At 40.1% G+C, this 16,310-nt stretch overlaps 1 protein-coding gene across 1 annotated transcript in view; it reads right to left on the bottom strand.

Moving 5' to 3' along the window:
- negr1 (neuronal growth regulator 1) overlaps window positions 1-16,310 on the bottom strand; it is a 113,689-nt gene that overhangs the window by 77,126 nt on the left and 20,253 nt on the right. The window contains exon 2 of the mRNA XM_076276563.1: window positions 670-908. Coding sequence (XP_076132678.1) covers window positions 670-908 — 239 coding nt within the window. The remainder of the gene's footprint in view (window positions 1-669; window positions 909-16,310) is intronic.

Genomic DNA, 16,310 nt, shown 5'->3' with positions numbered 1-16,310 from the left:
ACACTGTTGTAAGGTCACGACCATTTACCATGCCCACAGAAATAAAATGAAAATAAAAAACCCTGTTGCAAGGCCTTTTAGCATGCCTTTATAAAAACAAACACTGCAAAAGCAGTTGTTGGGACAGGAAAGGGAAAAGGCTTATAACCAGAGGACACCATGTGCAGCAGTCAACACAGAGTATGATATAATGAATCCAATCAATGTATATAAACATGGCTGTCAACCTGAATTTTACTGCATAGCACTCTTTGTAATCGTGCGATCAACTGGAAAAAATCCCTGAATTGAATAACTTGGAGGAAGAAGAAAAAACGGATCCAGTAAAGTGTTGTGATGTTTACTGCACATTATACTGTATTTTATCAACAATCAAATACAGCTATTTTATTTGCTGATAATATTGGCATACTAAATGCATTATATAAACTGTAATACATAACCCTAAATCTACAATATACAATGCATAATAAAACCCTTATGAGTTCCTTAGTCATTTTAATACAAGGTAGAATCTTTCAATAACGCTCAGAAGTTATATATTTCCTACAATCGTATTATAATTCTGTTATCCACAACTGTGCTTGATATGAAAAAAAAACATTTCATAGGGATCATCTGAAAAGCCTTGCAGAAAAACCTAATAATGAGATTGAAATTCAACCTTACCTCTTACAGTTAACTGAATGTGCTTGGGCTGTATGTTGCGCTTACTCTGGATCGAGCAGGTATACAGGCCGTCGTCCGTTACATCCACTTTTTGTATCTGAAGGCTATATTCATGTTTGTCCCCAACACTTGTTACGATGGACACGCGAGGATCTCCTGACCATTTGTCAGTCCCTGCGTATATGATACTAGAGCGGTTCAACCATGCTCCTTTCGATTTTCCATCCAACAGGTAGCACCTAAAAAGACAGCAAAAAAAAAGAGATTAGAATCCATGGGCCAAATGACTATTGAGAGCTTTTAAGGTTTACACCTGGCCATGTACCGGTGTGTGCATTGAACGGCTGAAAATGTATGATGGCGTCCTGTATTGTGAAATATCGATTGAGTTACAAAACCACACAAAAACACACCACACCACTCAATGCCAATAGCCCTCACTGTGATTTTTTTATCTTCTTTTTTGCCTTTGAAAGCCCCTCCAGACTGACTGCTATAACGTTGCCTTTTTAAGAGATTCAGTGAAATAATATATTTCATGTAGTATGCCAGTATATAAACTACACTTTAATCTGTACATAGACAACATATCATGTTATGTTATGAGAATCATACATATCCAATCAGTTATAACAAAACGGCAGTTCTTGTCTACCACACAAAGTAAATACCTGGAGTGTCATCTGACAGAACTGTCAAATGTATGAAGTACAGTTTGCATATTTTGTTATGAAATACATTTTGCATATTTTCTTTCTCTTCAGGGAGCAGTATAAAGCCTGATCACACTCATCTTGAGGAGGAAATCAAACAGAAGCTCCTGTCAGTAAGATTAGTGCCAGGCAATGGGTCGTTTCTGCTTTGCTTTGTCTTTTTGTGCCTATTTAAAAAATACCTCCTTCCTTAGTCTGCATCATAAATTAGGCTGACACAATCATTTCTGAAGTCTAGCTCAGTAACATTTTAGACTTTAACGTAAGTTTAACACAGCCATGCTTGATGAGAAGAGGCCTATCACATTGTTTACTTATTCAGTTAATGCCTTGGTTACTCACTGCTTGTTTGAAAGATGTTTTTTTTTTTTTTAGAAATCGCATTTGCAGAATTAAGGAAGCTGCAAGCATCTTCAAGTGGCAGTCTGAGCACCTCAAGCTCAGGTTCAGTTAATTTGGTTCAGTTCATTAGCTACGGCTGCCACAAGGAGAGAGTGGTCATTGTCTGATAGCTTATTGTTCACGTTGTTGTCATTTTAACCACACAAACCCAAACAGCAGCTACAGCTAAAGGTGGACGGCAACGCAACCGCTGAGAATGAGGCCATTACAGAGCTTACAGCCTTTCACCAATCACCAGGGGAAAGAAATATGACACCCACGGCTTCCGTGTTTGTCTCTTAATCAAATGATGAGCCATTAGAACCATCGGTTATAGGGCACAATTTTCAGTGTGTCAACTAGCATGGTGATTCCAGTATCTCTGTTTCAGTCCACTCAATATAGCTACATTAGCTGTCCTGTTTAGTGGTCTCAGACAACTGCATGCTGCTGTGCGGTTAGTTATATCAGGAATTTGTTGGTAAAGAACCCATCATGAATGTGAAAGGGGATGGGTCTGGGACACCAAACACCACTGCTGAGCCTGCTGGAGGTGTTGTGGGCCTAATTCAATGAAGCACCAATGAAGGAAGGTGCCTGCTTGATAACCCCAGTGAAATGCTCTCGAAAGCTGCTCTGTTGATGCTGTTGTTTGCCCACAAAGGTTGCTTTGTTGTTTTTTGTTTTTAATGGAAAATAGGCCTGGTTATTGATTAGCCACTGTGGGACTGTGGGAAATCCCCTACCTATAGCACTATGAATGTAATACTTATCCTGTGTGTATATCTGAAATTACTGATGGAGTAAAACAACTCAGGCAGTTTTTGAAGTCTGCCAGTTTAAGTAAACGGAGAAATCCGGCCGATTTTTACATTGATCTTGATCGCTAGACCTCGCCGAGTACTCTCGATAAGGAAAAAAAAAATGATGGTATGTGACAGGACAAACTTTGAATTCAAACAGTTTCTTCACAATTAATGAGTTGAAAACGCATCGTTTTGTCACGTAAGGACCCTGTTCATGTTGCACAGAACTTTTAATGACATTTTGAGGCTGTTAAGACCGCATGTAGATGATGACCCCAGACCTATCATTATAGCTCACTGGGAGCACTGGCCAATAACTGCAGCTATTCCAGTTCGGTAGCACCGATTTTGGTCGTTTTTTTCCCTATCGACAGTACTCGAAGACGACGTCTAGCGATCAAGATCCATGTAAAAATCGGCCAGATTTCTCCTGTAAGTGTGCTCTAATTGGGCCCAGTTCTGGGGTAGACCTGTGCCTGGTGCGGTTCCGTATAGTCAACTGTCATTTTGCTTCCATGAAAATGGCCTTCATCTGCATTAATTTGCCCCCAGCGCCATCATCAGAGGCTTCGGCATCAGAGGAGCGTTTGCACCCACGATGAAGCCAGCCCTGTCTTTAGAGGAACACAGACGCCAAGATTTCCTTTGGTAACACAGGAGGCACCGTTAATTATTTCACTGACCCCGGATCACACCTTCTGCTGTGCCATTTGCATATGAAACTCTTTTAAATATTATTTATGCCCATTTTAGAGGAGATATTCTCTCTCTAAAGTGCCAGCTCGTTAGTACTGCTGCATAGTCTCCGCAAGTCTACAGCACACTTCTGTACATGACAGTCTTTTATTTTCAGTTATGCAACAAAGAAAACACTGTGGGCAATTTTCATCAATTTTAGTGATCGACCTTTTATCACCTTCATGGCACACTATGGAATATATTATGTGAGGCAGATTTTAATCCCCTTATCCAGACTCAGTCAAACATTTGATAGTGAACCGTAATTATGGCCAGGACATAGCTTGACCCAGATTCACATCTTCTTTTGAAACCTCATTTGAAACCATTTCCAGTTGACTGCTTCACACACAAAACCTCCGCTGGTTTCCCTGCCTCGACATATGGAACAGAATTCCATGAGGATGTACAATCTGGTAAGGGTTTTACATTTGGTTAAAGGAGGCCAAGGATGCACAATTTAAAAGAAGACTTCCTCAGGACACCAAACATTTTTTCCCTGTGTGTGATGTTTAGATTTAAAGTAATTATCTTGTAATAGATATAATAAACATAATAATATTTACCAGTCTAAAAACAGAGTTAGCCAGCAGAATGGAAGGGGTTAGTAATCACTTTTGTTCTTTTATATTCTGCCTACTAATGAACTATGTATAATACAGACTTGCAGACCTAACATGACATATTACTTGCATGAGATTGCAAGTTTACATAGTTTTCTGTACAATCTCTCTCAGGAGACTTTGAGAAATGTCTCTATCCCATCTGTGACCCAACTGTTCCCAGATCAGATGGTACCAAAGTCTTTTCTCTCTGGCAATACAGTATGTCACCAGGGCATATATAGTGCTTCAGTAAGCCCAGAGGTTTAACCGGCATGCGGTATCTCTCCAAATCCATCACAGCATCACCTATTGGCTTGCCCTGTATCATGGATTATACATAATACCTGTAGAGCTGTCAAGCTGTGGGATAATAACCTACATCAAATACACTCCCCATTCCCCAACGCATGAACAAAGAGTTCTTCAAAAGGTCAGGGAGCATGAAGCAATGGCAACACAAGCATTATGTATGGATGGGATAAATGCAGAGACCAAATTCCTTGTATACACAAGTATACTTGGCCGATAAACCTGATTTACATTTGATTTACATTTACATTTTTTATAAATGATGCTACGCCCAAAACACACCCATGACTGATAAAGAAACCTAGGAACGCCTTGTTGCGTCATCCGCCCGACGTTTGATAATGAAAACACTCCCAATGCGGACTGGACATCCTACTAGTATATTTTAATACGCTTCTGACTAGTGACCATGCACTTTAGACTACGACAATAGGGCCCTTTATGTCAACTCTGTATACTCATTGTAAGTTGCATTGGCCAAACTAGAAATGTGAGTTATAAATGTTAATGTTATGGCAACTGCATTGCTTCTGGTTAGTTACATCCATTACAGAAATGTCAACAAATTTGCACATATTTATATAAACTACAACATAATACATCAATTCATCTCATTTTATGGCAATCCTTTAATTTTGTCAGAGTAACTAAACATTTTGAGTGATAGATGGATTCCTCTGACTGTCTTGGGACGTCCTCTCTTGAGGTGCACATCAGATACTTCATCATGCACTGTTCATCATCAGATTGCCTCATATTCCACTCCAGGGCAATGACTCACACACCAATAGAAGAGGCAGTGGGGGGAATAAGAGTGCTATGTCTTCCATGTGAAATCTGGAATAGCATCCCAGGCCCTTAATCCCAGAGGTAATCCGTGTGATTGCAGCCTGGGGACCTCACTACTGTATATGACACTGCCACCCATAATCCAGTGTCAGACCTGCAGAGATTGTCGCTGATAATCAGGCTATTGCTTTTTGGCTGAATATTATTATGTAAGTGGAATGGACCTAATAGATTGGAACTCTATTTGGAAGATAACTATCTCTATTTTTGGTTGCACTTTACCTGGATTGCCTGCCCACAGACTATTTACAGATGGTCAGATTATCAGATATTATGACACTCTGGTATCTACACGTTACGGTTAAGGTTAAGGTTAGGGGTTGGATTTGATTATAGTGATGTTCAGTAATTGTTCAATGACAATTTTACATACTGAACTTGAATGTGAACAGATGATTTGTTAAGTCTCTGTGGGCTGTATATCCAGGTATTTATTTATTTATTTATTTTAAATATGCGCATAAACTGTGCAATATACCATACACATATTATCCATATCCATGATTAATCTCTTATCTGCCTATTTAACTTTTATTGATACCTTTGGTGAATAATTCCTCCATTGTGCTGATTTTTAAGACCATCTACCTTGAAAAACTGCAATAACCATGTGCGCTGTTCAATCCTATGACCTCAGCATCACCCAGCCTTTGTTTAATTCAGACGGGTGTCGCTGGGGACTGAGCAGCAGAGGTTCCTCTAAAGCCCCAGCCAGCCAGGAGCACAGGAAGACTACAAACACATACAGGTGGGAGAACATGCAGGGTCAATCATTTGGTCATACTAGAGTCGGGCTTCAGTGAGCAGAGAGAGTGCCGATGGAAAAAAGGATAACTGTGTGTAACAGCTGGAAAACTGGTTTTGCAACCAGAGACAGAATGGACTGTTAACTTCATCAGTTCGAACACGTGGAAACACAGACTAGGGTTTTGTTTGACTTCCACAAACTAAATACCAGTGTCAAAGAATAGCCCAAGGATAACATAATGGTTAAAGTGTTTGGACAAACAATTGGTTTATGAAGTGAAATACTACAGTAAAAATGGGGCCAAAATAGTTTCTCATATGGCTCAAAGAACTCTGAGGAAGAGACTCAGTTGCGGTCGAGGTGATGTTGGTTTTCCATATCTGAGATGAGTTGTTCAGTATGATCACTAGGATGACCTCTGCCTGAGTACTGTCACTGACTCTAAATTGTGTGTCTGCTCGGCAAAGCCCCGCAAGGTTTGGCCTACTCTGGCAGGCTGCCCGATTGGGAGCAACAGCCTTAAAAAACATAAACAATTCAGACCAACACCAGTGTTTGCTCTCATGTTTGTAGTCAAGGCCTTTCTGTTTCATCAGGCAATCAATGACAAGCAATTAAGATAAATTCTATTAAAATGATGTGAAAACATTTACATTGAAATATTCTTTAAATGTAAATGTTTTACTGACTGGCTTTTGCTAGTACTACTGGGCAAAAAAAAATGAACGCTTTAGCAGGAAACGGTTCCTCCGTGAGTATATTGCCATGTGTATCACGTGATAATCATGGCAGCTTGCTCATGGAGAAGAGGTTTTCTGTTTCTAACAGGGTCTTTTTGTGAAGTGCTGTTGTCAAGGTAATGTGTGCTTAATTTCCTGTGAGGTCACCACAGCAGTCCTTTACAGCCGTATTAAATGCTGACATTTGAGCCGCTAATCTGAGTAACTCTCCTGGATGAGCCGAGTCCCTCTCAGAGGGCTCCGAAAGTAAACCAGTGATCCTTCACAAATGTTGCCTTCACAGTCACCAGACATTTTGTGATGCTTCCCAGAGAATGAAGGGAACATAGAGTAGTGTATCTACTTGTGCTATGCATAGTCATTTTTCTCCTCTTTCCTTCCCTATGACCTACAGGACATTTGATGGTCCAGATCCTACCTCTGCTCTTGGTGTCTTGGTGAAAATCGTTACACAATACCTCTGTAAAGGATAGAGCAACTATCATTTTGAAAAGTCTCTCTCTCTCTTTCTCTTTTTCTCTCTCTCTCTCTCTCTCTCTCTGTGTCTTACTACTCAGGATGGATTGTTCTTGCTCGCTGATAGTTTCTGAATAGGCTTGAAAACATTGGCATTTACACAAGAAATCCCTGAAGTCCATAAAAGACAAGAGCTCATACATTTTAAACAGACCTCAATACTGAGACACCAAAGTTGCTCCGCTGAAAGATATAGCCTCACTCACACTCTGTTAGACAAAAGGCCAATTGTTGGTACCTTGGTGCCTGAAGTTTTTTCAGAACAAGTCATAAAATGTACACACTCCAATAATATGCTGACCTCTGGTAATTGCAAATGATTAAAGTGATAAATCCTTTGTAAAATCTACTGATTCACTACACAATCAACCCTATGACTAACATCCGCTGATTCAGTTTAACATCTACCCTGAGTTTCCTGTGTCCTCATCCTCCTGCTGACCTGCACAAACGACTCCAGTTATCCCTCAAGGACATGAGTCTCTCTATACAATCTGGGGTTCCAGCTCATCGGATATATACAACTTCCTAGTCTAACCTATCCTCACAGAAAAGAGAAATCCCTCGGACTTTAAATCTGTTTCATATGACTCACACAAAGGCTCGGTAAAAAAGCAGCAAACCCCACGAGATTAGTCAAAAAATACAAATAAAAGAAGAAGAAAAAGATGTGTGCATCATGTACTTTCTTTTCTCACTTTAAACACTCTTTGAAACGATGCTGCACATAATGTAATTACAATGACACACTTACGTAACATTCAGGACAAACTCTGAAGAAGATGTATTCATTTGAGAAAGAATGAAGCCACAAAAAGGACATTGAAAAAACATAGAGAAATATGGAATATAGAGAGGGCCTATGAATTACTCTGCCACTGTAAGCACCCTGCTGGCATAAGTGTTGGCAACATATAGCCCAGTATACAGCATGCTGGAAGGCCTTCTTACTTTGTGAACTTTATGTATGAAGGGTAATATCAGCTATGCTTGTATCTGATATATAATTATTATGTTCTTTGCGTCCTTACGAAATGATGCTATAAGGACCACAGAAAAATGTGTTTGTTCTTGTGCTAGTAGCCTAGAAGTAACTCTTCCGTTGTTACCCCACATACCAATACTGAAAAATAACATTTCACATCTGCTGCCTGTTCTGAAAACGCAAAATGTGAACTGTTTCTATGGACTGTTTCCTTAATTTAGTATGCTTTAAAGAGACTACAACTGTACATGTGAAGTGCATCTGGGTGGTAGCTGTGCTTAAGGATCTCTCATCAGAGACTAGGTCTTGGGGGGTATGGAGCACAGCTGAAGACGCACTGTCACGAGATATAAGCAACTCCTCTGCAGGATAAATTTTGTTTTATTCAGTCATTTGAGCAATATTAGGGTAAGTGTTGCTTTTTCCAGCCTATGTTTTCGGTGGTAACCCATTGTCAGTCAATAGTGAAAGTAACTGCATATAACTGTCTTGTCGTTGACTGACTCCTTGGTGAAGTTAGTTTCACTTTGCCAATGAGTTCAAATAATAGACGAGTGCAAATGCGTGAAGGCTATGCTAGGTTTTAGTAAAGCATGGTTTAAGAATGACTATTCCATACTATCTCGCAAGCAGCCTCCTTCAAATGCGCCGTTGAATGCCAAAATACCGATGCATTTATTTGACATATCGCGCTTTGCGCCGTTAAAGGGAATGACCGATGTCATTCTCATTGGTTTAAAATGATGTTACGCCCCAAACACACCCATATGACTGATTAAAAAACCTAGGAACACCTTGTTGCACCATGCGCTCCACGTTTGATAACGAAACCCCTCCCAATGTGAACTGGACATCCTACTAAATTTGAATAGACTTTTGACGAGTGACGATGCACTTTAGAATGTCATGATAGGGCCCTAGGTCTTGGGGGGTCTTGCCCTGCCAACATCTCTGTTAAAGAACTACCAAGGACAGGGGAGGAAAAAAAGGGAAAAGGAAACACAACGTAAGCATTTGTATGTTTTGTTAGTGACGAATGACTAGACCTGTGCATGTGAAACTCTTGTTTCACATACATGTTCTTAATTACCCAGCTAGCTTAATTACACAGATTAGCTTGTTTTTTATGAGCAAAAAACACAAACCAAATTGATTGATCTCTGTGGTTAACTCAGCACTTCATAGGCCATGCCTTGCTTATATGCTATTATTTGTGTGTGTGTGTGTGTGTGTGTGTGTGTGTGTGTGTGTGTGTGTGTGTGTGAACAACCAAAAAACACACACTCAAAAGAGGTGAAGAACTGAGCTTTTGTTTTCATTTGTAATCGAATATTGGCTACAATCTTCACTGGTGCTGCCTATTCTTATGGTGCCTATTCTTGTGGTATAAATGTTTCTTTTGAAAAATGTCTAACATCTTCACTGGTGCTGCCTATTCTTATGGTATAAATGTTCCTTCCCAATCTGGAGACAGACACCTCTGGTGTGAAGAGGCGGTGGGAAAAGAGCTTTCCCTGTGCAAATATTGGCATAAACATATCTATATGGCTCTCTGGAGCTTTGCTTAGCATGCCCTAATTCCTCTCGCTACCTCCTTAAGGGACAAAGCATAATAAAGCCTCAACCTCCTTCCATGTGAAGAAAGATCTAGGTTACTAGGTGCCTGCTCCAAGCACTTCAGCAGCACTTTTATACTTCAGTATCTTCACATCTTAAAAACAAAATAATTAATTATGACATTTACACACTCATAGTCGCAAACTGTGTTCCACTGCTGGTATGGTTATTTAGTAAGAATCAAAAAGGATTGGGCCATCTTTGAACCAACTAGGCCTATACAAACAACATAGTATTGGAGGAAAGCATGATGAACATTAGACTTTTAGGCTTTTTTTCTTACAAAAACAGTTCAACTCTCAAAAGCGAGAAAAAAAACACAAATCCAAAATTCCGTTAAAAGACCTGACAGAGTCAGTAAACATTTGACTATTTAAAATGCATCCTTCTTGTTGGCAGGGACAAAAACTCCTTAGTTGAGCTCATCGTGAGACCATTTGGCAGGGATTATGCCCGGCTTAGTGTCTGCCCCACAAAGCAGGTCTTTGATTCATAACTGTTATTTAAGTAAGTAATTCCAGGGATAGAGGTAAAGCTCCATTTGAGAATTGTCCCCTTGTTGTGATAGACAGTGCAAAGAAATGTGACAGTAATACAATTGAGAGAGCTAAAACTGTTAAATACATGCTTTTTTTCAGAACATTTACGTACAAACCTGTTCCAAAAGTGTTCAAATCTCAATCAGGAGGGATAATTTTCCACTTAAAACTATAGTAATATATTAACTGTGATAAGTCTGTCTGAAAGGCACAGAAAATAAATCAAGGGTAACAGGGATTAGCTCCCAGCAGCGCCAAACATTTCTCTGAAAGTGGAATGAAAAGACTACACTTTAGCATCTTCCCCCAGCCTGTATGTTCTCTTTACCACCTTCATCTCCAGATAAGTTTCAACTATAGCAAAAGCCTAATTATGAGTACGACTGGAGAGAGCGCACACGGGCTGCTGGTGCTGAGAGACCCACAGTGTCCCCATCACAAATCAAATGGCACCCAAATCAGTTCAGCCGCTGTTGCCATGGAAACCTACCCAGTGGGGATTTGCTCGGCACGAGATAGCCGGAGGAGCCATTGCTGCCAGGAAAAGCGCTTTCTGTGCTGTGAAACAATGACACTTTTGTTCCCTACATGGTATTGACATTATGACGATGTAAACATACTAGCCCCCCCCCCCCATCCTCTTCACTTGCCCCCAACATAATATGGAGCCTATTGTAGTTGAGAAGATTGCTCATGAATATTTCATCAGTATGAACATCAAAAAAGTTGCAATTTGTTGTGTGTGTGTGCATTTTTTTTTTGTGTTTCATCTTTCTTACCCATTTGTTGTTTCCTTCTTATGTCATTAATAATGTGTTTATACTGTACATGGAAAAGCACTAGGTAAGGCAATATTTTAAATAATATGTATTAAGTTAAAGAATCAGAAACTTCCCACTAAAAAACAATGCCTATTAACACCTAGACATTCTCGATTCTGCGAACACACATCCCCACAATGGGTAAAGGGCACTTCTGATGTGGGTCTGTCGATAACATTCCTTTACCAGTGTGCAAGTCTCATTAAACCCAATGATAACACATTATCTCCCATTACAACCCTGTTTCACCATCTTTCTCTGAACCACACTGAGGATTGCACTTAAGGACCAGGTCAGCACAGTTGAATGCAATGAGGTGGGGCTACATATATGAGGTGGGGCTACACTTGGGTTGGAGTGTTATCGGTAGCTAATGTTGCCATAATCAATAAAAAAAAGGCCAACAGTATTAAATTCCACAAGCTACACCTACAGCGAGCAGTGTCTTGGAGAAACGATCAAGTTCCAGTTTACTAATCACACTTAGTTTTCCTTGAGGGGACAACTAACAGATTCATGAAGTACTTCATATTTTTTAAACACTCTACTACAGCCTTTCATGGCAATGTGAAAGCACATCAGTTATTTATCAACTGGTGGTTTAGCACAAACAGCACCATTCATATTGGCAAATGGCACGAACAAAAAGATAGCTGTGCTAATCATTGGCCCAGTGATGGAGCAAAATAAAACTTAGTGATGCTTGAACGTGAACTGTGTCTCCTTCACAGGAAATAAAGTCAAAGTATCAGAGCTAATGGACCGACCTTTAGCAACATAGCTGTCAAGAAATGGAAGATAGCTCATGTTTTGTTGACAATTAACTCAGATACAAATAAAGTTAAATAAGTGAATTGACACCTACTTAAAAATACCAAGACCAATTTCTCATGTCAAGGAGCACCAAGGAGTAAATTGTCTGAGCTGGAGAAGTACAGAAGTATATACCACGAAACACAACACTGACACAGAATCTGAACCCATTAATCCATTCAGTTATCCAACGGCAACTGTGACTTTTCTCCAGCAGACAGTTCATTTGCTGAAATGGCCTATATAGTATCTCTGTTGACATTGTATGAACCCACAATTACCATTTGTCAGCATCAAAACTTTCCAGACGTGCCCTTTAACATGGCAGAGTGTAGCAGAGGCAGCAGAGCATAGAGGTGGAGTAGCTGTCAGTCTGCAACCATTTCATTACGACATATAGCATGACTTGTTTCTGAGTAATTCATTTGTCCTTGATTCGCGGTTTGTATATAAAGTTTTTGTAATTAGTCTATTCTGTGATTTTTTTTTAGTTTATCAATAATATTGGTATTTTTTTTCAGGCTATTTCATTTTATTGTAAACATTGTTTATAGATGTCATTGCAAGTTGGTGAAAAAAAAAGCATAAACTTCATAAATATAAACATGTATACAGTATGTACAAGCAGGGCTATATGTAAATCTTTGGTGTGATATAGCATACTTCCTCCTTCTATATGTAAATGTAATTTAGGTTTCTAGGCCAAGTATACTTGCGTATACAAGGAATTTGGTCTCTGCATTTATTCCATCCGTGAATTAGTGAACACACAGTAAGGTGAAGCACAAACTAACCCGGAGCAGTGAGCTGCCTTGCTACAGTGGCACTCAGGAAGCAGTGAGGGGGTTAGGTGCCTTGCTCAAGGGCACTTCAGCCATTCCCAATGGTCGGGGATCAAACCGGCAACCCTTCGGTTCCAAGCCCGAAGCCCTAACCAGTAGTCGACTGCTTACATCCATATCCTACTTACTTATTAAAGGTACACTAGAGATTCAAGATTTTCACCTTTACGAAGCCAATTTGATGGTAAACGAACTTGTAATAGGTGAATCATATCTAGCATAGCTATACAGACAGACATAGCTAGTCGCTACCAGGGTCGCTACTGGGAAAACCAGCCATGCAACTTCAAGAACGGTGGCCTGACAAATCTTGCGAGAATCGTGAAACATTACCTTGTCAGTAGATATAGCTCTTTGGACATAGTTTTTGCCGGTTGTTAGTATAGTAGTAGTATAGTATATATACTCTTTTGATCCCGTGAGGGAAATTTGGTCTCTGCATTTATCCCAGTCCGTGAATTAGTGAAACACACTCAGCACACAGTGAACACACAGTGAGGTGAAGCACACACTAATCCCGGCGCAGTGAGCTGCCTGCAACAACAGCAGCGCTCGGGGAGCAGTGAGGGGTTAGGTCCCTTGCTCAAGGGCACTTCAGCCGTGCCTACTGGTCGGGGTTTGAACCGGCAACCCTCCGGTTACAAGTCTCTGTAGAGCTCTAGAGGGAGCTCTACAGTCACCAAAAATTCCTAAACCTGCATAGTGTATCTTTAAGCTACAGGCCCCCTCAGTCACCTCTTACAGCAAAGAGAATCCACTGACGGTCACAGCAGCATGGTCCCTAACTTGACTCCAGGCCAGAGGCTCCTATCTCCCTCTTGGCTTAGTTCTAATCACCGAGTGCCAAAGACTGATCAGACTTTTCACACATACAGAGGGAAGCATCTCTATCTCAGTACTTCCTGTACCTATTACTGCAGGCTTCCTTAGGTACAGCCAGATTTAGCAGTAACCACACCCGTGACGTTCAACCGGTGCAGTTCGATGCCATGCAGCCGATGAGACCATTTAGCCTGAGGGCGATATGATTTACAATTCTGCAGTGATCAATAATAACGGTGGCCTGTGGTGGTCACACTAGACAAGCTCTTCTATTATGGAATGCATAAATAAAATAGCTCAGGCAGAGACCAAACTCACAAAAAAATCATGGTTGCTAATATTTTTAGAAAGCTACAATGTCCTCCAGCATCAATCACAGTCATATGTAATGTCAGTGTGGTGTGACACACTTTGAGTGTTGTAGCTCCTAAGTCTGAATTAATAGTATGCCTTCAAATTTTCGATATAAAATGCATATGAAATGTGGCATAAAATGAGCATAGTCCTATTAATTTCAAAGTTACATGAAAGAGGAAAAGCCTCCAGTCCACCTTCCTTTTCTTGTTTTTTCCCTTGAGCGCGTCCAGTTAAGTTATTCTCCTTCTCTAAAGCTGCCCTTGTTTTATTTTCTCTCTAAAATCCTCACCGTTCTGACCTTCAATCCTAAAATCCTGAGGATTTCATACCTGAATGCTTCCCCTCCTACCAATTACCTTTTCTCATGTAGCCATTTCCCGTCAATGTAATCTCTACTGCTGGAGTGTCTCAGGGTCCACAGACAGTACGAGCTAATTAGACCCAGAGCCCATCATGTCCCCTCATACTAGACAAAGGAAAATGGAGATTGACTACATACCATGTAAAGCACCGAAGATGATATGACGACACTTTTCATTTCTACATTTTCACACTACTTTAGCATCAGAAAGGCATGGAGATTCACCAAACCGTCCATTTCATAGACTGATAGCGAAGTTAAGACTGACCTCAAGAAATAAATGGCGTGCTCACACCAGTCATTGTCTTTTCACCATGACAGTGACTAACTCATGGCAATGCACATGTAGCATATAGCCAGTTACCAGCATGTGCAATTTTAATATACACTGTACACAAATAAAACAGTGAAACTCATTGGATCCGTTGGATTAGTTTAGTAAAAAGTCAACTCATGGTAGCTGTACAAAAATAAAACAGTGAAACTAATTGGATCCGTTGGATTAGTTAGTAACAAGTCAACTAATGGTAGCTGTACACAAATAAAACAGTGAAACTCATTGGATCCGTTGGATTAGTTAGTAACAAGTCAACTCATGGTAGCTGCTCAAGAAGATACAGTATGTGCACACACAGCACATCCATCCATGAAACATTCATGAATTCATATTTATCCATATAGGCCTACCACCAAAACCAGAGGCGCAGGAGATATTTTGAAAGTGAGGGAGACCAAATTGGGAACACAAACACATAGTGAGATCAGATATCGGATCGCCACCTCTGGCCCACTTTCGACCTTCATCATATTTTAAACTTGCCAGAATATTAAGATAATACCATTGATTGTTTTCAAAATATTTTTTGATAAAAATGGTGAAAACTGTGAGATGAGCACAACGCCAGATCTGCCCTCAGACCAGCTTCTTGCTATGTGCAATTCTACTTTTATTTTATTTTTTTTAATTTATTTCACACTACTTGGCCCAATGGTAGAATACTGGTACGACGGAGTATTAGGGCCACACATGAAGAAAAAAATATTTTTGCCATGGCGAGATTAAACTCGACATGTTGACTTTAAAGTCGCCATGTCGACATTAAACTCGACATTTCGAGAATAAAGTTGAGATGTCATCTACTTTAATCTCGACGTGTCGACTTTAAAGTCGACATGCTGACATTAAACTAGCAATACAGTTTAAACATAGCATACACAGTTTAAGCTAGCCTACACTAACACACAATATGTTACATGTATAATGGGCTTCAAATCAAATAGGTGTTATTTCAGATAGATTGCTAGATTGCAGATATTCAGATAGATTGCGTCTTGTCTGTTAAAGGAGAATTCCGGTGTGATTTTGACCTAAAGTGTTTTGAAACATGATACCGAGTGTGAACGTATGTCTCATAGCCCATCTCGGCTTGTCCCCTGCACTCCGAAATCTGGTGCTAGTTAGCCGATGCTACCAACAAGGCGGTCAATGGTGGTGCCTCGGCATCGGCATAGCCATGCAAATAAATCACTGTTTTACACCATTTACGAGGCTCAATGTATCTTCACACTTCATTGGTAGACTTCCGAGGGCCCTGACATTTAAAACGAGACATTGAGAACTTTGAAAAAGCACTGGTAGTTTACTTACAAGATGATTTATACAGACAGTACCTTCACGAAGTTTAGCGTTTGCAGCCATCTTGAATTTAGTCACGATAAGTCGAGCGATGAGTAAGAATGAACAGGTATGATAAGGGATCAGATTCCAAAAAAAATTCTGTGGAAATGCATGGATTACAGTTTCTTCCAGTAGCAGCAAGTGGAATCCATGCATTTCCACGGAATTATTTTTTGAATCTGATCCCTTATCATACCTGTTCATTCTTACTCGTCGATCGACTTATCGTGACTAAATTCAAGATGGCTGCAAACGCTAAACTTCGAGAAGATACTGTCTGTATAAATCGTCTTGTAAGTAAACTACCAGTGCTTTTTCAAAGTTCTCAATGTCTCGTTTTAAATGTCAGGGCCCTTGGAAGTCTACCAATGAAGTGTGGAGATTAGGGGTGTAAAGATTAA

The sequence above is a fragment of the Alosa pseudoharengus genome, unplaced genomic scaffold (genome assembly GCF_046254945.1).
Source record: "Alosa pseudoharengus isolate Yale_2024_CS ecotype anadromous, Long Island Sound unplaced genomic scaffold, YU_APseudo_1.1 YU_APseudo_1.1_scf_11, whole genome shotgun sequence".
Taxonomy (NCBI): domain Eukaryota; kingdom Metazoa; phylum Chordata; class Actinopteri; order Clupeiformes; family Clupeidae; genus Alosa; species Alosa pseudoharengus.
This window is presented reverse-complemented; position numbering and strand designations above follow the sequence as displayed.